General features: G+C 31.8%; 1 protein-coding gene across 2 annotated transcripts in view; it reads left to right on the plus strand.

The window, feature by feature from the left end:
- The window catches only part of Phtf2 (putative homeodomain transcription factor 2), a 138,508-nt gene that overhangs the window by 107,858 nt on the left and 3,755 nt on the right, over window positions 1–26,895 (plus strand). For both annotated transcript variants that reach the window (XM_027926341.3, XM_071613438.1), the window contains 7 exons: window positions 4,529–4,747; window positions 13,869–13,997; window positions 15,475–15,747; window positions 15,958–16,089; window positions 18,111–18,197; window positions 23,432–23,587; window positions 25,189–25,284. In XM_027926341.3, the coding sequence (XP_027782142.2) occupies window positions 4,529–4,747; window positions 13,869–13,997; window positions 15,475–15,747; window positions 15,958–16,089; window positions 18,111–18,197; window positions 23,432–23,587; window positions 25,189–25,284 (1,092 nt within the window). The remainder of the gene's footprint in view (window positions 1–4,528; window positions 4,748–13,868; window positions 13,998–15,474; window positions 15,748–15,957; window positions 16,090–18,110; window positions 18,198–23,431; window positions 23,588–25,188; window positions 25,285–26,895) is intronic.

Consider the following 26,895-nt stretch of genomic DNA (forward strand, 5'->3'; position numbering starts at 1 on the left):
CTATATCACTCTTTTCTTTTAGAAGGCTTTATGTATTCTTGATTATTGTAAAGTTATTTTTCTGACTTCCTTTATTCTATTTTTCCTTATTGATTTTTGTTTTTTTCTCTAAAATGCTTTTCCAACTTTATCACATTTCTTGACCTTAAAACGACATAAATAGAAAAAGAATGTTATTCCATTTTATTTTTAGTTTCTGTTTTAAGGACAGAAAATTTCATTATCTGACTTTAAAGCAAATTACTCCTTATGTTACTTTTTGGTCAACATTATCTTCTACTCTTATAGAAGTATATTAGTATTTTTTTCTTGAAGATTTTGGGTTAAACTTATTAAAAAATCGAATGATATGCTGGACTGGAATATGAATACTTTCAAAGTGTTAAGATTAGAAGAGTTACTTCTTTGCACAGTGCTTTGTGTTTATATCTCTGGTTAATCTTTCCGGTGACTATGGTTTTGTGTTTTTTTGTGGCTGACATTAGACAGACAATAATATAAACACACAAATCATCTGATGTGCTATCTCCTTTTTCTAAACCAAGCAGTCAAACTTGTGAAATTCAGTCTTTTTACACACATATGTTCATTGGTGCTGGAAGGCTACTTGACCCCTTTCCTATGGAAGAAATTATTTGGTTTTGGAGTTAATTTTCTCACTTTATGTTTTTTGTTCTTTTTAGTTTGTAGCTGTATTTTGAACTATTGAGATTCTTGAAGGGCAGAACCTTATTCTACAAATTTTTATTTTTGAAATTTGTGATTTTTTAAAAAATACCTGCAAGGAACACTGTCTCTTGACTCAGTCCTAGCATTCTACTTATCTTGATTTTTAAATAAATAAATTTCTTAAAACCTTTTAGATTTTAGTTTAAGTATTAAGTATAGATTAATAGGCATTGGTTGTTTTAAATCTTTTCAAATGATATAAAAGATGACATAAAACTAAAATCTGGTCTTCAGATTATTCCTCTGAATAGTAAAAATTTTAAACTAGAAGATATTGGTTGTGTTCAGTTCTAAAAATCTTTGATTCCTAAGTTAAACTAACTTTAAAGGATTTTTTTCAATAGCAAAATAAAATCTCTTGAAAAAGTGTAGAAAAAAGATTTGTAGTGTTGTTTGTACACTACAAAAGAGTTGTAGTTTTGCATTTTTATTTATATTATAAACTTATAATCTCTTCAAATTATTGGTGTTATTTTTCCTCAAGAGTGAAGTACAAAAATTCCTTTGGGCAAGCCTAAAACACAGTAAACATCTCTAGCCCATGATCACTTTTTTTTTTTAAGCACACACACACACAAACAAAGACAGGCAAAATATAGGTCTCCCTGAAAAACTGACCAGTTCCTTGTTCCTATATGTTGTAGGAAATATACAAAATGACCTTGGAAACTCTTTATGTTGATAGAAAGCAAGGAAATCATCAAAGGCTATTAATTAGGTTCTTTTCAGGTGAACTTGGTAGCTAAAAATAGAACAGTTGAATTCAGTTTCTCTTTATAAAAATATCCCAACTAGTAAATGAAAAAGAAATTTAAAACACATCTGGGGAAGCTCTTGTTCATGGATGGGACTGGTGGACTTTACACCCAGCAATGTATCGTAAACCTCCCAATGGTGATATTTATATAGATACAGTTTTAAGGGGCATCTTGTTTTTCAGGAAGAATCATTCAATCTTCTGGTAGGATGGGAGTCGTAGATAATATACAAGACTGCCATAGTGTTTGGCACAAGAGTGCTAGATTTGAGGTGGGGATCTTGTGATTCTTTGTGTATACTTTTACTTACTCCTGTTTTTGCCTTTCTGTATTGTATCTAGTTGGCTTCATCTAGTTTTCCTATTGGGAAGATGGTGATGGAATTTCTTGGTTATCTGGGATGCAGGTGGTGTCCTGGGGAGATGAACAGCTTCTTTTACGCATGTATTCTTTTTTTGCTACTTTACCCTGCTTTAAAATACTCTACTAGTATTTTTAAAAATTTGCTCCCTATTATAGATTAGCTTTTCATCTAATGAAGGTAGCATTTGATGGGAAGCATAAAGAAGAAAACATAGGGTTACATCATTTAAGTGGCTTTGGGAAGATATTTTAACTTCTGTCTCAGTTTCTGCATTCTTACAGTGAGAAGCAAAAACTTACTTCAACACATTGTTAGGGTTCAGTAAAATTATGCATAAATTGTCTCACACAAGGAATTTCTGTTATAAGTGATTATTCCCTTCAAGTAAATAATCGCCTCTTCTAAATTTGGTTGTATGTTTAGTTTTAGCCTTCTGTCTAAAGATTTGAAATGAACAGAACAAATCAGATTTGATGTGGCTAACATGAACTGTGTGTTTCAATTCTAAAATGTCTTATTTTTAGGCTTTAATCAGCAGTTTATAATAAAATTTAAAATGGCTTTTAATTACCTAAATATGGCAGGTAAAATTCTGTTTGAAATGTAAGTGATTATAGAAAATAATTCTTAGGCTTTACATTTGTAAAATAATGCACTGAGTAGTTTTTGGCAAAATACACTTACTAAAGAATTACAAACATGTCCTTATCCCTGAAATCAATCATTAAATCATCATCTCTTTAATTCTGCTACCAATTTCTATCTGATTAGTAAGTCTGTATCAGAAGTTAATGATAGATAATGAAATAGCTGTATTTAAAATTTTAAATTATCACTAACTGGAAACTCAGTACTTTCTGTGTCTTGCTATTCTGTTATAATGAAAACTTCTTGGTTTCAAGTATTTTACCTGACATTAGTGAGTCTGAAATATTTTTGGAGTGTTTTTTGTAAAACAGAGCAGACTGATTTTTGCTCTTCTATTTTTCTTATTTTATTTTCTCTTATTTTTTTTTTTTAAATTCTTTTTCCTGGTCATCTCTTCAAAAAATGTTTACTTTTTCCTAAATAGCTTTCCTCCCACAAACATCTGTCAATATACTAAATATAATAGATTCATGGTGTCCCATTCTAATCATTCAAGGCATTTTGTTACCTGTGGTGAGAATAGCCAAAGAAAAAAGTGTTGGTTTCTTCCAAGGATGGAGTATTTGAGAATTATGATCTATTGGAGAATATGAAATACATTTAATTAAGACAGTATTACAGACTCTGGAAAGCAGTGCAAAAGTCTACTGTCATATGAATATAAATATAACTCACTTTGAAGACAAGGTAGTATTCTAGGTAGGCAGCTTAAAATTAATATTTGTTGAACTCCTGCTTTGTGCCAACTTTGTATTAGAGCTACAGGGCTCATTTAATTTTCAACATATCTTTAAAGGAAGGCAGGATTAATGGTAAATGTTAGGGACATAGTCAGAGGCTAAACTGGCAAGAAACTGCTTTGTTTAAGAGAGTAGTCCAATATCACTGGAGGAAAAGGCTGTGGTCAAAAAGTAGCACCAAACACAAGTAAGCTAGGTGGAAAGAATTTGAAATCAAAGAAAGTAGTGGGAATACTACTTGGTGGAAGGTTCTTGAAGAAGTAAAAGAGCTATACTTTAGGAAAGTTAATCTGAAAAGAAGGGAGGTGTCCATAAGGAAGAGTTTGTAATGATTAAGGTGTGAATGAATGATAAAGTCTGAACTCTGATGATAACATGGGAAAAACAAAGGGATAAATATAAAACATTTTAATAGTAGGATTGACAACTTAGTGGCATAGGACAGCTAAAAACAAGTCCAAAAATTTGAGCACAGTTGGTTATAAGGATAGCTATTACCATTCTTAGCTAAACTTTTTAAAATTTAAATCAAAATTTTACTCATCTTTATTTTATGTATTAAAAACTGGGATCAAGTAACTTTATTAGAAAATACCTGTATTGTTTAGCTTTTGACTTTTATGCCATGTATTATCTCAAGAACACAAATTGTCAGTTTATCTTTTTGGTTTAGATTACTTGTCAATTTTAAACTTCTGTTGAGAAGTGTAGGCAATATGAATGAAATCTACAGTTGCTAAAGAAAATTGAGTAGGAAAATAGCTCCATTAAAAACACTGAAGTATGTTCCTTTTCATTGTGCAGACTCTATAATCTTGGACTATTCTCTGCCTACCTGAATTCTGAACTTTTTTAGAAATTTTTTTAAAAAATTAAAAATAGGGGCTGGGATTGTGGCTCAGCAGTAGAGCGCTTGCCTGGCACGGGCGGGACCCGGGTTCGATCCTCAGCATCACATAAAAATAAAGGCATTGTGTTGTGTCCATCTACACCTAAAAATATAATAAATATTAAAAAAATTAAAAATAAATAAGATGTAAGACAAATGAGCACAACTTTTGCATGTGAAATAACACCTGAGCTGAAATATGAAATGAAATGCATTTTGATGTGAGGGTATTTTGTTACTCCTTAAAGATTAATATATATTTTTAAGGTTTTTCTTTCACTATCCTTTGACAGTGTGTTTGTTGTTTTAGAAAAAGTAACAATATATGGTTCTGATAGAATCCTTTGAGTTGGAAGGGGTACATAAATTGTATTAATGTCAAAGAATATCTTGATTTCAGGATGCCCCTAAATCGGGTACTAGTTGCAGCTCTCGCTGTTCAAGTTCCAGACAGGATTCTGAGAGCACAAGGCCAGAATCTGAAACAGAAGATGTATTATGGGAAGACTTGTTACATTGTGCAGAATGCGGTTCATCTTGTACCAGTGAGACAGATGTGGAAAATCCTCAAATTAATCCATGTGTGAAAAAAGAATATAGAGACGACCCTTTTCATCAGGTTGGTTTACAGTGTGGAATTATGTGGGGGCTATCAGTTGAGCTCCTTTGAATGTATGTACAGATTTTACAGAGATAAAGAAGTAGCTTACATTCAATTAAAATAACATTCTTTTTCTTTTTGTGTGAGCTTTGGTCTGGCTTCATTAGAATAGAGAATCTCAGTAGTTTTGTTTGGTTGGGTCTCTTATTTTGCACACATATATTCCTGAGAAGTTATTGCTAAATGGAGTTTTGTAAGTCAAAATGTGTTTTAAATACACTAGACCTTTTCTCATTCAACACATTTCATGGTCAAATTCATATACACATTGGCCTGAACTCTACCTATGAGATTATGATTCACAAATTTTCATTTTATGACTATGACATTTGTGTTATCAAGTGTCTATAGTCTTGCTGTCCAGTAGAAATATAAGGATCACATGTATAATTTAAAATTTTTCTATTAGTCTCATTAAAAACATTAAAAAGGTGAAATTAATGCCAATGTAGTATCTAACTGGATATATTCAGAGTGTTATCCCTTTAACATATAACTAGTATGAAAAATAATGAAGATTTTACATTTTTGGTACTAAATCTACAAAGTTCAAAGTGAACCCTTAAAGCACATCTCATTTTGGATTAGCCATATTTCAAGTGCTGAATAGCCACATGTGAGTAGGGTACTCTATTGAATAGTGTATAGTTCTAAAGGATGTCTTCATTTAAATGTTCCATCAGTATCTTAAATTTAACCAAATTTCCCATGAAAATCTTTTTCTTTTATTGCACTCAAAATCTTGATGAATGTCATTTCTATCCATCCACTCACCAGTACAGAAATGTGATGGTTATTAAAAATCCTTATTCTTTCTTACCTCATCAAATCCTGTCAACTAAATCAACAAGTAACATCTTAGAAAACTAGAGGTAGAAGATAATCCCCTTAATCTGATGAAAGATAATTATTAAAGAACCTTCTGCTATCACAGAACACCACAGTCTGTGTGGCTTAAACAACATTTATTTCTCACAGTTCTGGTAGCTAGAAGTTCAAGATCAGGGTGTCACCATTGTCTTGAGTCTGGGTGAAGTCCCTTTTCCTGGTTTATAGCTCATTGTAGTGTTTCTGTATCCTCTCCTAATACAGTGAGCTAGCTCTGGTTTCTTTCTGTCTTTATAAGTACATTAATATCTTTCAAGAGGGTTCTACCCACTAGCCTAATTATTTCCCAAAGTTTCTACCTCCAAATACCGTTACTTTGGGGGTTTAATACTTCACCATATGAATTTTGCCCAGAAGTAGGTGGGCAGGCAAGGACACAGACATTCAGTTTATAGCACTTCTGAAAACCTGTCATTTTCAATGATAAAATTTTAGGAGAATATTTATTGAAGGTAGGTACCAGGCAGAGATGCCCATTATGACCACTTTTTCTGTCACAATTCAAACATCTTGTTTCTTCATTTTTTTGTTTTTGATTGGACTTAACACTGATTTAAAGTCCACATTAAAGAGCAAAATGTCAAGAAGAGCAAAAACTATTTTGAAGAACAGGGGACTTTTCCTGCTAGTTTTATTTTACATTTAAAACTTCAAGATAGTATGGTATGGACAGGGTGTGGTGGCCCTTGCCTATAATCCCAGTGACTTGGGAAGTTTGATCTAGCCTCAGCAATTTAGGTAGGCCCTCAGCAACCTAGAAAGAACCTGTCTCAAAATTTAAAAGTAACATGACTGGTGATATATCTCAGTGGTAAAGTGTTCTTGCATTCTATCCCTAGTATCAAAAGAAAAAAAATTTTGGTGTGGATGTATAACAAATAGACTGATGAAACAGAATAAAAAATCTAAAAGTAGACACAAGCTTGTATGGATCCCTAATACATGACATAAATGACATTACAATTCAGTGGGGAAAAGATGGACTAGATGAAGGTAGGTCAAATGAGTCCATACATAAAAATTTATTCAACATAGTTCCTAAGTATGAGGAACAAAAAAATTAAAACATTGAGAAGAAAATATACGTGAAAGTCTTTCTTGTCCCAGGTTAAAAGATAAGTTTTAAAATAAGATGATAAAAAGTACATACAAAAATGGGGGAATTGATAAATATAAATATCTGTCCATTTACACTAAAAAATTTAAAAAAAAAAAAGAATTGAAGGTTTGAGAGACCTGGAAGGATAGGAGATTGTGGTCAGTGACTCATTTCAGAAGTATTAGCAATTCAGTATGGTGCCAAGATTCAGGGTTTGGCCATAGGGAATAGCTGAAGGGTCTCTGGTTTAAAAAAAAAAATGTGAAAATAATGAACAGTTCATGAGAATATAGGGTATTGGATGAGTCATCTCAGTACTCACCTAAGTCTCCAAGACTAATAACTGGAATTAAGATGAAGGAAGTTGTTTTCCCAGAGATACCATAGGAACACTTGAAGTGGGTATCATATGTATTTTGCCTTATTATTTTATCACTCATTACTTGATATATAGTTTGTGTTTAATGAATATTAACAGACTGAATACATGAAAAAATAAAATTTTCTTTCAATGCATGGCAATTAGGCTTTCCTGAAATGATTAAAAAAGTGTTTCATGATGTTTACACAGAATAAATGGCATTATTATTATCATCATCATCTTCTTTCTTCTTTCTTCTTCTTTGTAAAATTGAAAATTGTTAATATTCTATTCTGCCTGTCTAATTATGGTATCCTAAGCATATTACTGGTTTTGCTTTCGGGTTAAAGTCTTGATTTTTACACACACATTGCCTATTTTCAGTGCCCGCCCCCCACCATAGGATCATGTTTTTAGTTTTACTAGTAATCAGATAATAGAAACTAGCTCTCTTTAATGAAAAGTTAGCAGATTTGTTTTTCTTGTTTGACCAGGGTCTGTGTTAAGTTTGCAGGCTCCTTTCCTGCCCACCTTAAAAAAGTAAAATCCCTCCTTGTGAAGAAACAACATGTTCTAGTCAGGATATTTCCAAATGTAGAGTTTTGTTTTATTGTTTATTTTTATTGTAAATAGTAACAACTTATTCATAGGAGAATATTTTTCTCCTGTAGTCATGGCTGGGTACATCATAAAATATAAAGCCATGATCAAGTAACACTTTTCAATAGATGAAGCTAGATTTTAATGGCTACACTCTCACCTTTGAAAACACCAGTGAAGCAGTTGTCAGGATGATTTTATTTGAAATAAATACATACCATCTTTTAAGAGTTAAGGTTTTTAGGCAGTTTTGAATGGATAAGAAGTAAAACAGTTTAGATTTTGCTTGAAGATGAAGAACAATCACTGAATGAGCTCTAAATTTTGAGTTAGAAAACATAAGAAGACCCTATGTGATAAAATTTTAAAATGCAATTATTTGCTGTTTCCCCTGAGCCATTAAAAAAAGGGAGTGTTTCCCTCTTTCACCACTGGATTGATCTTCCAAACAAAAGCTAAACAAAGAAACTATAGAACTCAATAATACAATCAATAACTTAGACTTAATAGACACATATAGAATATTTCATGCATCAGTGGGTGAATACACTTTCTTCTCTGCAGCACATGAATCCTTCTCTAAAATAGACCATATATTATACCACAAAGCAACTCTTAGCAAATACAAAAATGTAGAGATACTACCCTGCATTCTATCAGATCATAATGGAATGAAATTAGAAGTTAGCAATAAAATATAGAAGCTACTACAACACCTGGAGACTAAATAATATGCTATTGAGTGAACAATGGGTTGTAGAAGACATCAAAGAGGAGATTAAAGAATTCTTAGAGGAAAATGAGAACACTGATACAACATATCAAAATCTCTGGGACACTATGAAGGCAGTACTAAGAGGAAAGTTCATTGCATGGAGTTCATTCCTTAAAAAGAAGAAAAAGTTAACAATAAATGACCTAACATTACATCTCAAAGCCCTAGAAAAAGAAGAAAAAATCAACACCAAAAGCAGAAGGCAGGAAATAATTAAAATCAGAGCTGAAATCAATGAAATTGAAACAAAAGAAACAATTTAAAAAATTGACAAAACAAAAAGTTGGTTCTTTGAAAAAAATAAATTTGATAAACCCTTAGCCATTCTAGTGAAGAGAAGGAGAGAGAAAACTCAAATTACTAACATCTGTGACGAAAAAGGAAATATTATGATGAACACTATAGAACAGAAGATAATTAGAAATTATTTTGAAAATTTGTACTCCAATAAAATAGAAAATATTGAAGGCATCAATAAATTTCTAGAGTCATATGATTTGCCCAAACTGAATCAGGATGATATACACAAGTTAAACAGATCAGTTTCTAGCAATGGTAGAAGATGCCATCAGAAGCATACCAACCAAGAAAAGCCCAGCACCAGATGGATACATAACTGAGTTCTATAAGACCTTCAAAGAAGAACTAATACCAATATTCCTCAAATTATTTCACAAAATAGAAAAAGAGGGAACACTTCCAAACTCATTTTATGAGGCCCATATCACCCTAATTCTAAAACCAGACAAAGACATATCAAAGAAAGAAAACTTCAGACCAATATCTCTAATGAATGTAGATGCAAAAATTCTCAATAAAATTCTGGCAAATTGTATATAAAAATATATTAAAAAGATAATGTACCATGTTTGGGGGGGGTGGAATGTGGGAATGGAGGATATTTAGATAGGGCAAAGGGAAGGAAGGGGAAGGGAGGGGTCAGGGGGTAGGAAAGATGATGGAATGAGATGGACATCATTACCCTAAGTGTATGTATGAAGGAATAAATGGTGTGACTCTACTTTGTGTATAATCAGAGATATGAAAAATTGTGCTCTATATGTGTAATATGAATTGAACTGCATTCTGCTGTCATACATAACAAAATAAATAAATTAATTTTTAAAAATTCTACCAGAAAACTTCTAGAATAAATGAATTCAGCAAAGTAGCAGGATATAAAATCAATTCCCATAAATCAAAGGCATTTCTGTACATCAGTGACAAATCCTCTGAAAGAGAAACTAGGAAAACCACCCCATTTGCAATAGCCTCAAAACAAAAAACAAACAAACAAACAAAACTTGGGAATCAGCAAAAGAGGTGAAAGACCTCTACAATGAAAACTACAGAATGCTAAAGAAATAAAAGAAGACCTTAGAAGATGGAAAGATTCTTCCTTATTCTTGGATATGCAGAATTAATATTGTCAAAATGACTATACTACCAAAAACACTATACAGATTTAATGCAATCTCAATCAAAATCCCAATGACATTCCTCATATAAATAGAAAAAGCAATCATGAAATTCATCTGGAAAAATAAGAGACCCATAACAGCCAAAGCAACTCTTAGCAAGAAGAGTGAAGCAGGTGGCATCACTATACCAGACCTTAAAAACTATACTACAGAGCAATAGTAACAAAAAATGGCATGGTATTGGCACCAAAATAGACTTGTAGTTCAGTGATACAGAATAGAGGACATGGAAAAAAACCCACATAAATACAGTTATCTCATACTAGACAAAGGCACAAAAAACATTGGAGAAAGATGGCCTCTTGAGCAAATGGTGCTGAGAAAACTGGAAATCCATATGCAACAAAATAAAATTAAACCCCTCTCACCTTGCACAAAACTCAAAGTGGATCAAGGATCTAGGAATTAAACCAGAGACACTGCACCTAATAGAAGAAAAAGTAGGCCCAAATCTTCACCATGTCAGATTAGGCCCCAACTTCCTTAATAAGACTCATGTAGCTCAAGAAATAAAATCAAGAATCAATAAATGGGATGGATTTAAACTAAAAAGCTTCTTCTCAGCAAATGAAACAATCAGGTGAATAGAGAGCCTACATCTTGGGAGCAAATTTTTACCACACACACATCAGATAGAGCACCAATCTCTGGGATATATAAAGAACTCAGAAAACTAAACACCAAAAAACAAATAACCCAATCAGTAAATGGGCCAACAAACTGAACAGACTTCTCAGAAGATGATATACAGTCAATCAGCAAATATATGAAAAAATGTTCATCATCTCTAGCAATTAGAGAAATGCAAATCAAAACTACTCTAAGATTTCATCTCACTCCAGTCAGAATAGTGCTATTAAGAATACAAACAACAGTAACTGTTGATGAGGATGTGGGGGGAAAAGCACACTCATACATTGCTGGTGGGACTGCAAATTGGTGCAGCCAATATGGAAAGCAGTGTGGAGATTCCTTGAAAAACCTGAAATGGAATCACCATTTTACCCAGCTATCCCACTCCTCAGTTTATACCCAAAGGACTTAAAAATAGCATACTACAGGGACGCAGCCACATAAAAGTTTATAGCAGCACAGCTCACAATAGCTAAATTGTGAAGCCAGTCTAGATGCCCTTCAGTAGATGAATGGATAAAGTAACTGTGGTATATATACAGAATGGAATATTACTTAGCAATAAAAGAGAATAAAAGCATGGCATTCACAGGTAAATGGATGGAATTGGAGAATATTGGCTAAGCAAAGTAAGCCAATCCCAAAAAACCAAAGGCCCAATATTTTCTCTGATATGTAGATGTTGATCCATAATGTGGATGGGGCAGTGGAGCAAGCGAGGAGTGGAGGAACTTTAGACAGGGCAGAGGGGAAGAGAGGGGGCATGGGGGAAGGAAAGATGGTGGAATGAGATGGCCATCATTACCCTAAGTACAAGTATGAAGAAATGAATGGTGTGTCTCTACTTTGTGTGCAACCAGAGACATGAAAAATCGTGCTCTATATGTGTACCAAGAATTGAAATGCATTCTGCTGTCATGTGGAACAAATTAGAATAAATAAATAAATTTTTAAAAAAAAAAAAAAAAGAAAGAAAGAAATCACCAGATTGAGCCAATCTTCCAGTCTTCCAAACTGTATTTCACAAAAAGCTTTATAGTGGAAATCATTGAAAAAGAAAAAGGGGTGGGTGTTTTATCTGTTCTCCATTCACATGTTTCAACAAGATTGTTTTTCATTATATATTTCATATGGGGAGGGGGAAACGAGTTCTTTTAATTAACTTCTAAAATTCTCTTACATTTTGATTTTCTAGAATAAGAAAATGATAGCAAAGGTTGGTTAGAGTAACTGGTAAGGTAATTGGATACAAAATAAGTACTTTTGGAAGGACAGTAAAGAACTTCTTGATATTCTATTTCTGTGTCCAGGTCAATCAATCTTATTGTTATACCTTTAAGGTAATCAGGAAGACCTTTAACTCCTGTTATATATAGACTAATAGTTTTTTTTTTTTTTTTTTTTTAATAAAAAGTCTATAATTCGGGCTGGGGATGTGGCTCAAGTGGTAGCGCGCTCGCCTGGTATGCGTGCGGCCCGGGTTCGATCCTCAGCACCACATACAAACAAAGATGTTGTGTCTGCCAATAACTAAAAAATAAATATTAAAACAATTCTCTCTCTCACTCTCTCTTAAAAAAAAAAAAGTCTATAATTCTAGTTAAAATCTGTTACCTCCCAAGCTTAACTCTCTTTCCATTCAGGTTCTTGTTTCCTAGTGTTGTTTCCATTATGTTTCACTATTATTAAATTTTCAGAGAAAGTTTGATAACATTTTGGTGTGAATTATTTCCCAAATTAGAATATTTCAGGAATAAATTATGAAACATCATGTGTTGGAATTAAGTTGATAGTTAATGACTAGTATCTTCCAACTCTTAAAGTTCTCAAATAGTGAAATATATAGCATAAAAGTAAATGTATATTATAGTTACATCTTTGGAAAAGATAAAAATTTTCTGTCTCTGTTTTCTTATATATTATTATATTATTATTTGTCAACTTCAATTGAAATGAATCAGTGCAACTTTACTCCCACTAGACAAAAAATTGTATTCCTTAAATTTACAGAAACATTTCTTTACCATATTTTAATCCTATTTTTTTTTTACTCTCCAAAGGTTGATGTAGCTAGAATAGTCTTCTGTTCATCATTAGAAGTTATTTTAATGAGATATGTTGTAAAATTTAAATATTAGAATGTCAAAAGATCTATTGATTAGTTCCCTGAGGTTTGTTATGAATGGCAAACCTACCCTTTTTATTATAAGATATGGGAAGTATATCATCCTGTTAGAAAAATTATAAGTCACAAGTTCTGTGATATATACAAATAAATTCATCTTATTTTGGGTCTTATATCTTTTAGTGTTACTTTTCTTCTCAAGATCTAATTACATTGAGGTTAGTGTTTCATTAATCATCTTGCTATTTTTAATACAGCTATCCTATTTTGAGGTTTTATTCTTTTAATTATAGATCTAAACCTTAAGTATCTGATTCTTCATCATAAAGTTTTCAATTTTTCTTTTATTCTTTGAAACATTGAGAGATACTTTATTCTACTTCAGATAAAACTTCTAGTTATCTGTGCTTCAGCTTACAATGTTTTCTCTAATCTGGACCAAAACAACTTAAGTTGATCCTTTGGAGAAATTGTAGATTCAAATATCAGAAAAGTTACTAAATCAAATATAAAGGTAAGTATGAGGAAGAATCTCTCTCAGGATGAGATTATATCACTATTTAGTCTTTCTAAGAGGTTCAAACTTCTGCTATCATATTTTGTATTCATTGATAATAAATTAGACACTGATCATTATGGACAATTTGACATCCATTTGTCTTTTAATATTAGTATATTGGAAGCTATATAGACTGACTGGCAAGTAGTTTTGCTGATACATTTTAATATATTTTTGAATGATAGTTTGCCTAATATCTATCATAGAAAGGTTCTACATTTTTGTAACTATATAATTTCTTATGCCATCTGTTCAATGTATAAAATAAATTTAAGTTAGAATTTATTGTATCTAAAATCATGTGTGTATAGTTAGAGCTAATGCACAGATATTTATGTTCCATTTATAAAATGTTTTGAATCAAATGTATGATATGTCAAGATCATTGTAATGTTTTGAGCAACTAATAAAAAAAATAAAATGGTAAATGTATTTATCAATTTTTATTTTTAACATAGTTAAAATTGTATATGTAGCTATATATAACTTTATATACATACTCTTAATTTATGAAATGTAATACATAGATCCACCAATTTCTATTTTATTTTTTTGTAGAGTCATGTGCCCTGGCTTCATAGCTCCCACCCGGGATTAGAAAAAATAAGCGCTATAGTATGGGAAGGCAATGACTGTAAGAAAGCAGACATGTCTGTACTTGAAATCAGTGGAATGATAATGAACAGAGTGAGTTTTAAATTTTTATTCTTTTAATTCAAGGGTAAAATTATTGGTTGTCAATATAAAAAATAATTACTGGAATGTTATATTAATGACCTGCTTGCCTCCTGCCTGCACCCTAAAAAATAGCTATTTGTGTGTTTTTGGCTTCATCTGTGATTTAAACAATTATTTTGGTATAAAATCACTCTAATCTTTTAAAAAGCATTTTCATTTCTCTAAGAATAGATGTAATAAGAATAGAATACAGTGTAATAAGAATAGAATACAGTGTAAAATTTTCCTGTTTTATGTTACTGTCTTTTTTGCTTTCAATGGATAAAACTGAGAAACTTAATCGACAGGTGTTGATGAATACTTATTTTTCTGTATTGTCCTTGTTGGTTCATATATTTATTAGAACCTAAAATTTAAAAAAAAAATTGAAGTAGAAAATTTATATTTGTTCTTGCTTGCTTTCTTAAATATATAGAAGTAATACAGACATTGGTCAAAATATTGAAGTTTGAAGAAGTATAGTACAAATACTATGGATTTTAATTTCAGTTTCTATTAAACTATTTCCTTTATAAGATAATTATTTTTAAAATTTTTCTGATTTCTCTAGACAACTAGATATGATTTAACTTTCAATTCTGAATTTCTTTGGTACATTTTAATGCTAGAAGTCTAGTCTTTAATTTTTGCAGAACAAGAATTAAAATAACTGGATCTAGAAATTAATATGCTCCCTATTTCATACCTCAATGTGAATAATTGAAACCAATCAACTAGGGAGGTTCTAGAGACTTGCATATAGTGGTGTTCTGTAGCCTAACTATCTGTGAACTGGTACATAACTTAGAACAATCTTATTTACCTAAAGTATATGAGAAAAGTTAGCTACATGGTATTTAAGATCCTTGCAGTTCTACCAGCCTAGCATATTGGAAACTCATATTTTCCCATTATTTAATATTTCTCATTTTTAATAATCTCCTTAGATTTTCTTCATCTTTCTATTTAATTCTTTCTGTCATGCTCTTTTTTCTAAACTAGTTTTAAGGAAACATTTATTTGTATATTGAACTCTAATGAAAAACACAAGGTAGAAATTTATCAGATAAATATAGTTTTAGGGTTTTTTTTTCTTAAAGAATCAAATTTAAGTGTATGAAATCTCATTTTTTAATATTGCAATATTTGAATATTTCTAACTTTTAAAATAATGAGATGTGAATGATTTTTAAACATCTAATATATGAGATAGTTAATCCTTCTGCATCTACTTAATGATGCAACAATTTTAAAAACTGAAGAAATAAATGACTTATAGTCTATGTGTAGTAAGCTCTCAAATTTCATTTTTCATGTATTAAAACTAATAAAATTTAACAAAATTATTTCCTGTTGTTATATAAAGGCTCAATAAGAGTTGATTTTACTTTTGATAAAATATATTTATATTTTTTCTTTTTTCCTCTCTCCCTCTGGCTCTCTCAAGGTGAACAGCCATATACCAGGAATAGGATACCAGATTTTTGGAAATGTAATCTCTCTAATCCTGGGTTTAACCCCATTTGTTTTCCGACTCTCTCAAGCTACAGACTTGGAACAACTCACAGCACATTCTGCTTCAGAACTTTATGTGATTGCATTTGGTTCTAATGAAGATGTCATGGTTCTTTCTATGGTTATAATAAGTTTTGTGGTTCGTGTGTCTCTTGTATGGATTTTCTTTTTCTTGCTCTGTGTAGCAGAAAGAACTTATAAACAGGTGGGTATAAAGTAGGTTTCTAAATAGAGAACATAATATCCTTTTCATAATGTCCAAAGTATTCTTGAAGTATTTTAGTGTTTCACTAGATCATTTTGACCTATTTTTATTTCGCTTTTATAGTACATAAAAAAATAAAAATAATCAATATTTTGACTTTCTGTGGTAATCTATTTGAAAATTAATCCTCATCTTAATTATTTTTCTTAGCGATTGCTTTTTGCAAAACTCTTTGGACATTTAACATCTGCAAGGAGGGCACGAAAATCTGAGGTTCCTCATTTCCGGCTGAAAAAAGTACAGAATATAAAAATGTGGCTCTCTCTCCGTTCCTATCTTAAGGTAGAAATAAATAATAATGATAAAAATACTCTTACATGCTGGTTTCCTCTAATAATTCCAATTTCTTTGTCAATACGTATGTGTCTATTGATGTATAGTTTCCAATTCCTCATTCAAGTACTGATTTAAGGATGTTCCCACCAAGAATGATAATCACAACCAGCAGAGGGAGCCCACCACTTAAAAAAGAATCTTGAAAAATGCATAACCAATGAGTCTCCTTACTGATGTGACCTATTAATGTTTTAAAATATTAGCTTGTGGTTCTAAGTCATTTGTTTCATGCTGTTCTCTTCTTTAATCTTTCAAGTAATTCTCTCATTTATGGAATTAAGATATGAAAATTCTAGAGGAAAAAGAAAACATCTGAGTTAGTCTTAGAAACAATAGTTTTTTTTTTTTTTAGTTATGGTACTAAATAGTAATGAATCATTATATGTGGAATAATCATGCAAATTCAAGGATGTTTAATAACACTGTCTGTTACTAAAATTGACTCAAAGACAAGTAAACTCTGACATACCTAGATCTTTAATGCTTTTTATTTTGAAGTAACAATGAAAGAAGTAAAAAAAAGAGAAAAAGAAAAAGTTTGCACTACTTGCTTTTATATATGTTTTTTTTAAATTGTTTTTCTGTTTAGTCTGTTAGTCTTCATTGATAAATGCTAAAAATTGGAATAGATTTTTTTTTTTTTCTTACTGTGAGGGATATATGGAGAGGATAGATATGATCTCTGTTGCTTGACTTAGAATTCTTTCAAAATTTCCCATCATTAGCAATCCTAAATAGGTATTACATTTATTTTTGGTACTTGGATGATTTTATATAGTAATAGTAATGTTTATTTAAATGTTAACCATGTGCCATTTACTATTGTTTAGATCAAAGTCCTTGCCCTTAGGAGCTTATGTTTCTATAAGGAAATCATGTAAGCCCAGCCCTAGAAATTATCCTTGATACTAGCTTTCCTCTCTTGATTTCCAGTATTCAATATTACCATTTCCTATCCTTTCTACTTCTGGAATATATCTTATTATTTTTTTCCTCTTTGTTTTCATTTCTGCCACCCTAAATGAAGTCATCATTCAATTTCTGCTACTGCATTTGTCTCTTAACTGGCCTCTGAGACTTCATATATACTCCCTCCAGTGCTTTCTTCAACCTGTTATAAGAAATCTTTAATTCATATAATCATAGAATTTTTAAAACTTTTTGGAAAATCTCCATTGATTTTAGGATAAAAATCAAAATCTTAATATGGCTTATAATGCTATTTATGACATAGGCCCTACTTTGTCACCTCTTTTGTCTCATTTTGAAATAACTTCCCTGTCTAACTTTCTAGACTGCTTCAGTTCTTTAAATACATTATGATCCTTCCTGCTTTATGCACTTGCACATATTCTTCTTTCTTGCCTAGAGCACTGATATCTGTCATCCTTCCCCTGCACCTTAGTTTGGTGTAAAACTATCACTTCCTCGGGGAGATGGTCCCAGGTCCATATTCATAGCCCCCAAATCTAAATTAAGTCTCCCTGAGTGTTATCTTAAAGCAACCCGTCTTTACTTTTCCTTCATAGCACTTTATCACAGCTTACATATATATTTGTAATTACAAGTTGATGTTACACGCCCCTACTAGTTCCTGTGACAGTAGAGACCATGCCTGTTTTGTTCTTGGCTATATTTATTATGCATAATACAGTGCCTCACTTTGAACAGGCACTCAAGAAACAATTGTTGAATAAATGATTATTGTGTTTGACAAAAATATTTGAAAGGTATGCTAACAATTCTATGCTGTGTGGATTCTATTTTTAGTATATTGCAAATTGGCAGGAAATTTTAACACTTTGTAATTAAAATTTATCTGAAAAGTTAGGTATATTTTCAGCATTATAAACTATGACCAATCTGCAGTGATGGATCAACACATTTATTGAAAGAATGGAAATTAGCTGCTAATTAGTAATATATATTTAAAAGTGTTTTTCTTTTTTTTTTTTTTTCCTCCCTAGCGTCGAGGTCCTCAGAGATCAGTTGATGTAATAGTTTCATCTGCTTTCTTGTTGACTATCTCAGTTGTATTTATCTGTTGTGCTCAGGTGAGTTGACTTGTTCTAGGTAGAAATTAAACATCAGATACTAAACATTATTTCAGAAGGCTTTCTAATAATAAAGTAATAATATAAGTAAGCCTAAACGGGTAAGTTTCGAAATTGACTTTTTGCAATTTTTTTTCCAGTGGAATGAGTAAATATATTTTATTTATCTCTGTGTCGTGATCAGTAGACAGATAAACACACATGTACATATGTTGGTTTTTATATTTGAGCTTTTTAAAAAAAATTATGGACACAGTACCTTTATTTTATTTCATTTATTTTTCTGTGGTGGTGAGGATTGAACCCAGTGCCTCACATGTGCTATGTAAGCGCTCTACCACTGAGCTACAACCCCAGCCTGCTCTTTGAGCTTTTTAATGTACATATCTGAACACACAAGATGATAAAAGATTAAAAATGAAGGTAAAACTGAAAAGCAGAGCAATTATGTATATGCATTAATCCTATGGCAGGTGAAGAAAGTGAGGTGCATTGTCAATCTTAGTATCCTATAAACTTGAAATTTTATGCGCACATGAGGATAGCAATGAGGGCTTGTCTAGCATACTACTTTAAACATATTCATACCAGAATATGTTTGGTATGAATATCTTTGAAGTCAGAACCTTCAAAAGCCTCCAGCTTCAGTGAGAAAGTAGATAAGAAAAATAGTCTGCCCACCACACAGGATGGCAAGGAAGCTTTGTATGACTCTGTATGACAAGGAGGGGGAAATGTTTCTCTTAAAAATATATAATTTGGACTGGGGCTGTGACTCAGTGGTGGAGTGCTCATCTAGTATGTGCGAGGCCCTGGGTTCGATCCTCAGCATCACATAAAAATAAATAAACAAAATAAAGGTATTGTGTACAACTAAAAAATAAATATTTAAAAAAAAAAAAAAAAATATATATATATATATATATATATATATATATATATATATATATATATATATAATTGTATATAATTGTAGGTCTGCTTTATTACAGATTTAGGGTTCAGGTTGGCACTATATATCTTATCTTATAATTCCTATGTCAAGAAGTTAATATAAAAAGTGGCCCTGGGCTCCTTGATGTCTAGCAGAAGCAGAACCAAGACTGTTATGGGGGATGTGACTTCAGCCTAGACATTGCAAGATTTCCACAGATAAAGCCTCTTGAAGAAAAAAATCCAACATGAGTCAGCATATCAATAGCAGGATTAGATCTCCAGCTGTTTCAGTTAATAGATTGATCAGAAACAGTAATTTTGTCAAAAATGGTTAAAAAGTTTGATAACACTGTGAGAAAAGAACAGAGATAGATTTGAAAATGAACCAAATAATACTTAAGAAAAATGAAAAATACTGTCATTGATGTTAGAAACACAATGAACAGAATTAATAACATAAAGACAGCAAAAGATACATTTAATGAACAGAGAGAAAAAGAAATGACCTCAAATCTAGGACAAAGACAAAAGAGATAGAAAATGTGAAAACAACATTGAGACATAGGTGGGAAATCCAACACATGTCTAATAGGAATTCTAGGAGGAAAGAATAGCAGAAAGTAGAATATTTAGAGATAATGGTTATGAGTTTTTCTCTTCTGTGTGTGTGTGTGTGTGTGTTACTAGGGATCAAACACACAGGTTCTTTAACACTGAGCTACATCCTGAGCCCTTTGTTAATTTTTTTATTTTGTGACAGGATCTCACTAAGTTCTGAGGCTAGCCTCAGACTTGTGATTCTCCTGCTTCAGACCTGAATCACTGGGATTATGGACATGTACCATTGTACCTGAATTTTTCTGAATTAATGAGATTTTTTTTTTTCAGGCACAAGAACACTTTAAACTTTCCCATGTATTAGGCCACAAAATAATTTTCAACTAATAACCAAGAATGATGCCATACAGACCACATGATCTAGCTATAATACACTCAAATTAGAAAACAATGATAGCAACAGTGAAACTCGTATACTTGGACATTTTATTTTTATGGTACTGGGGATTGAATCCAGGGGTGCTTTACCACTGGGCTACAGTCCCAACCTTTATTTCTAATTTTGAGACAGTGTCTTGCTCAGTTGCTGAGGCTCTTGCTTAGTTACTGAAACTGGCCTCCAACTTTTGATCTTCCTGCTTTGGCCTCCTAAGTCACTGGGATTACAGGTATGCACCATCATGCCCTACTCGTTTAGGTAGTTTAAAACAGACTTATAAATTTTCCAAAGAAAAAGCATAGTATTAAACTAACTTACTGGCACAATTGAAAATTTCAAATAATATGAATTGTCTTATGCCATTAAAATTGAAAGCATGAGTGAACAATTTTGTAGAAATGCATACTTTATTAAAACTGACTCAACAAGTAATTTAAAAGCTGAGGATATAAAATGATAGGCAGTATTTATTTAGTAGTTTAAAAATATGCCATTAACAAGCTGGGATCCTGGTATACCATTGTAATCCTAATAACTTGGGTGACTAGGGCAGGAAGATTGCAAGTTTGAGGCCAGTCTGGGCAATTATTATTTTTAATAAAAAGAAAAAGAGCTGAGGATGTAGCTCAGTAATAGAGTGCCAGTGGGTTAAATGCCCAGTTCCACCAAAAAAAAAAAAAAAAAAAAAAAAGCCGTTAACAAAATTACTTCTGACCCAGATGTTTTAATTTTTTTTTTTTTTTTTTTTTTTTTTGGTGGTGGTAGTAGATGGACAATATGCCTTTATTTTATTTGTTTATTTTTACATGCTGCTAAAGATCAAACCCAGTTCCTCACAAGTGCTAGGCAAGTGCTCTGCAACTGAGCTACAGCCCCAGCCCTGACCCATGTGATTTTACAAGTGAATCTAATCATACATTGAAACAAATGATCCTAATTTTACACAAAAGATCTGGAGAATAGAAAAAGGAAATGTTTCTTAGTTTTGTTTTTTTTTTTTTTTATAATACCAATACCAGAGAGCAGTATGACAATGGGGAAGTTTTATTAATTTTACTTATTGACTTAGATATAAAATTCTTTAACAGTATTACAGAGATAAAACCAGAAATTAAAAACAATATGACGTGACCAAGATAATTTATCCCCGAAATGCAGAGATCTTCAACTTTAGAAAATCCAATAATTTAAATCCTTTAGTTGATGAAAGGAGCCAAAAACATGCAATGATCTAAATAGATGAAGAAAACAATTTGTAAATTTTCAATGAAGATTTATAGTACAAGTATTAGGAAGTACTGCCCTTATCTGATGAACTTTTTATCTTTCAAAATTTGGACCAACCATTGTACATAATGAATGATATTACCTTAGGGTTATGTACTTTAAATTAAGACAAAGTTACCCTCTCTAGTCAACATTTTGATAGAGGATACTAACCAACAAAGGTGGGAGAGGTAAATGATATGAACTTTGGAAGAAACAAAATCATAGACTTTATGAACTTCTCTGTAGGCTATCCAGGTGGCTTTATAGATACGGATTTATGGATATAGCTTTATGGATATGGATTAAAAACATGTTATAGCCAGGCGTGGTGGTGCACACCTGTAATTGTAGGGGCTCAGGAGGCTGAGGCAGGAGGATCATGAGTTCAAAGCCAGCCTCAGCAAAAGCAAGGCACTAAGCAACTCAATGAGACCGTGTCTCTAAACAAAATACAAAATTGGGCTGGGGATGTAGCTCAGTGGCCAAGTGCCCCTGAGTTTAATCCCTGGTATCTGCCCCCCCCCCAAATAAAACATGGTATATTTTTTAGAAGATCAAGATCAACAGATATATAACATCAACATAGAAATCAATTTTGTTTCTAAATTTGTTTGTGGAAACAAAAGTGACCAGTAACCAGTAAACATCTGAAACATTCATCCTTCCTAAGGATTAGCAGATGTTAAGAAGTTGGATAGTAACCAGTGTAGACAAAAATGAGGAAAACTGAATTTGATACATGGTTGAGAAAATTCCATGGTTGAGAATATAAATTACCTTGATCATGGTATATTGTTATAAAATTTCTGGTTTTATCTCTGTCACATTAGTTAAGGAATTTTATGTCTAAGTCAATAAGTGAAATTAATCAGAATTTCCCAGCAAACCTATAAACTTCTATAATGGGCCATATAGTAAATATTTTAGACTTTTGCCTGACACACAGAGTCCCTGAAATATTCCTGTTTCGCCTTCTTATTCCTCTTCTCGATTCTCAATGGAAAAAAAAAGTAAAAGTTATTCATACCTCAAAGACAAACAGAAAAAGGCCTTAAGCTAGATTTTGCCAGTGAACCATCATTTGTTGGACCCTGCCATGTACAAAAACTAAATATATCATTTTGAGTAGCAACAAGGAAAAAATAGTAGGTTCCCAAGAAAAAATCTAACACAAGATAAGTAATACCCTATGGAGAAATATGATAAAAACTTATTAAAAGTTATGTAAGAAGATGTAGACAAAAATGAGGGTACATAAAATTTGATACATGGCTAATATAAATTGGTACAACTGTTTTAAAGACTAATTGCAGTATCTGATAAAGTTGAAGATGTGACCTCCGAACAAGTAGATATTAATTCCTAGAAGAAGCCTTGCATATGTGGACAAAGGAACACAAGAATGTTTATTACTACATTGATTATAATAGGGAAAACTGTAATTGTTAATGACAAGAATAGGCTAAGAAATTGTGGTTGATTCTCTTACTGCAATGTTTTATATGAGTTAGAATGAACAAATTTAGAGCTAACATATCAGCATGGTAAGTCTTGGAAGAAAAGATTCAGTAAAATAAAGACACACATGAAAGCATGATGGGAATATGTGATGACATTTATGTAAAATTTAAGGTATACATAACATAGTTTCAGCATATTTATGTAGCTAAACTATTAAAAACCTCAATGGAAAAGATAAACACAAAATTTATTACCTCAGGGAGCAGTTAGAAATCAGGGTCAAGGACAAGTTTAAAGAGGTGTCAGTTAAATCTGTAATGTTTTATTTTTCAAAAATCTGAAACATTACAAAATATTAAAATTTGACAAAACTTGGGTAGAGGACCTAGGGCTATATATTACATTATTATTTATACTTTTGAGTACTTAAAAGATCTCATAATTAATAAGCATATTTTGAAATGTTGTACTGCATTTATGATTAAACTGTATAAAGTTTAATTTTTCTTTTAAAATGAAATGGTTTGAATAATATTGCTGCTTCATATTGCCTTTTTCCATACCCTTTTAGCTGCTTCACGTGCATGAGATCTTCCTTGATTGTCACTACAATTGGGAACTTGTAATCTGGTGCATCTCATTAACACTTTTTCTCTTAAGATTTGTTACTCTTGGATCAGAAACAAGTAAAAAATATAGCAATACCTCAATATTACTTACTGAACAGGTGAGTTTGTTATGCTACAAATTAATCTCTATAATCTACATATAATATGTTAAAATATTTTCATTTACTTCTTGTTTTTCAGGAATATACTTGTTGAAGATCTTTGTAAAGCAAACTTAAAATTTGATAAGGGCAAAATTTTTCTTTAATATTTCTGCCTTGATTCAGATTTCAAATCTAACCTTTTCTTATGTCCCATTTTTACTTGTCAAGAAGGAATTACTTTTTATGAAAATGATGGATTTTAAAGCATTATTTATGTATTTGCTTTGTAGAGTCCCTCTGGAACAAATATGCATTTTTGTTCAATATAAAGATTAAAGCATAATTTTATTGATTAATTTTATTTTGTATGACTTTGTTGAATATTTTCCTCTCACCATTTCATAAGAATTATATAAAAAACATATTAGCAATGAGCTTGTTTGAATATTTTCCTTAGGAATAGTTTGATTTTAAAGAATCAATAACCCCCTCAAATGAGCTAAATTAAAGAGAACAGGGAGAGTAACCAACAAAGATCTCTAAGAAAGTATACTTGGGTTTCATAGAATTGGATGTAGTCAGCCATCTCCTCCTTAACTTTGAGGTGAATGGTTTCTCATTTCTGCTATTCTTTGTATCTTCTGACCCATGACTTCTCTATAGATTTGCCACTGTGTAAATTTGTCTTACACGTGGTGTTGAGTTTGTCTGAATATGAGTTTGGCCCTGAACTTTACTAACTTTTCAATTCACGTACTTAAAATATTTGGCAGATACTGTATTATCACTAATAAAGTGCATTGACTAGCTTTGATTGGGGTTGTGGTTGCCATATTGGGGATGGGAAGGTGGGATCAAGTGGATAAGTGCAGCTGCCATATGATGTTTCCTCCATAGGTTTGTAGTTAGGGCATTTTCAAAGAAGGGAAATGTGGACAGGGCAGATACCCTAAAATTGCCTATTACAAAGTGGCTAATAAAAATACACAAATAATTTTTAATTATTTTCAAAATAAGAAATTACAAACCAATTGATTTAATTATTATTACTTATTCTTTTTAATGGCTTATTAGAGGAATATAATTTTATTTTTAAAAAATTCATTATTATTTAGCTGGGTGTGGTGGTGCACACCTGTAATCCTAGCGGCTCAGGAGGCTGAGGCAGGAGGATCATGAGTTCAAAGCTGGCCTCAGCAAAAAAAATTTCATTATTTATTTTTTAAGTTGATTTGACTCAGGGAATAAGTGTCTTATCTTTTTAATAATGCTATCTGCCATCCAATTTTCTTTTCTTTTTGACTTTTAATTACATTAGAAACATTTAAATGTTATTTTTTCTATATTCTTAAATATTTATTATAGGAGACTGTGTAGTAAAGTCTAAAGAAAAATATTAAAATCACATATAATCTCAATATTCAAAGAACCACTATTAATATTTTGGTGAATGTCTTTCAAGTCCTTTTAAAAATGTATACTTGGGGGCTGAGGATATAGCTCAGTGGCAGAGCACTTTCCTAGCCTGTGTGATGCCATAGGTTCAATTCCTGGCAAACTAAGAGAGTGTATTGGTTATAATTTTAAATATTTTTGTTTACTCTTTTTTATAAAAGATAAACCTCTACTTGAAAATGGAGAAAAAACCTAATAAAAAGGAGGAACTGACACTAGTGAATAATGTTTTAAAACTAGCTACTAAACTACTAAAGGTAAGAACAATTTTAAATGGATATAATATAGAACATAGTGTTCAGACATTTTATCTTAGTCTCTGTAGATCTTAACTTGTATTTGGTTTTCATGATTATCCAAACTATTTCCAAATTATATTTGAGCACAGGCATGCAATTTTTATTTTATTTCTCATTGCTCAAATAATCAAAATAATTTCTCTGGAAATTATATATTAAAATTTATCGATGTTTAGAGTATTGTATAAGTGGCATCTTTGGAAATTTATGCCTCCTCATCACTAGAAAATAGATTTCAAAAAAAGAAGATTTGATATTAACTTGGGAATTTTTTTACTTTATATTTCTCAGAACAGTCTTTTGCTTGGTTTGAGTTCAAAAGTAATAGTAGTCACTATAATGAATATACATCAGCATTACTTGTAAGTGTTCAAAGATTGGTTTGAAATTAATTGTGTATCAGTGGTATGGTTAATTCTGTAAGCTAAAAACAATTAATTGGATATGGAATGTACACCTTACCATATACTCATAATTGTATGAGTTCAGAAGAGGTGGATGAGGGGCTAAGAGAACAAGTAATTACAAATTACAAATTGCTTTCTTTTTCAAATTCCTTTAAGAATCCTAAAGAAGATGTTGACATTTAAATAATAAGCTAGATAAGATAAGCAAATTCTGTTTTTTGCCAAAATGCTCTATGGGATAAAGCTCCATAATTAGAATTGATAGTTTTGTGTTTGCTTGATACATGAATATTGGGTATCTTCAGAATGTAGGACTTGTATTGGACCAAAGGAGGCTACAAAGGTGAGATTTAATGAACAGCTATAATTTCATAGCAGAGAAAATTTTTAAAAATACCTATAATACAGCACAACTTCTGATCCTTATTTTTTTGGGGGGATACCAGGGATTGAACTCAGGGGCACTCAACCACTGAGCCACATCCCCCACCCTATTTTATTTAGAGACAAGGTCTCGCTGAATTGCTTATCTCCTCAGACTGGTTTTGAACTTGCAATCCTCCTGCCTCAGCTCCTGAGCCTCTGGGATTACAGGCATGCGCCACTTCCTCCAGCTCTCTTGATTCTTTCTGATCACACACAGTCTCCTAGTCTAAAACCTGGACCCTAATATAGATTAGACATTCTGCCTCATGTTTCACAGCCAAGAAATCAAAGGTCCATCAATTCAGCTTTTCAGATAATCATCTTATTCATTCCCTCTTCCCTGTCAGTGTTCCCCTGTGTAAGACCCTTGTCGCTCCCTTGAGTTTTTAATACACAGAACTCCTTAAAGGAATTCCTGCTCCTGGTGTTGCTGCTCTTTAATTGATCTTGCACATGGCTGACACAGTGATCTTTCTAACATGCTTAAATTCCTTTAGTGTCAGTCTATCTATACAATCTCCATAAAGGAAGGATCCTTAAGTTACTAGTCTTACAAGTTTAAAGTACTTTCTTGTATTCAGGCTCCAACAATGCTGAGCAACCTGTAGCAATTCAAATGTACCATCTTGCTATATGTGGTCTGAAATATCTAATTTCTTTCACCCTCTAAGTTTGAGAACCACCTTCCCCTGGCTCCTGCTTTTCATTAATTTCTTTGTTGTAGAACTGTCATTCA

This window comes from Marmota flaviventris, chromosome 1 (genome assembly GCF_047511675.1).
Source record: "Marmota flaviventris isolate mMarFla1 chromosome 1, mMarFla1.hap1, whole genome shotgun sequence".
In the NCBI taxonomy this organism is placed as follows: domain Eukaryota; kingdom Metazoa; phylum Chordata; class Mammalia; order Rodentia; family Sciuridae; genus Marmota; species Marmota flaviventris.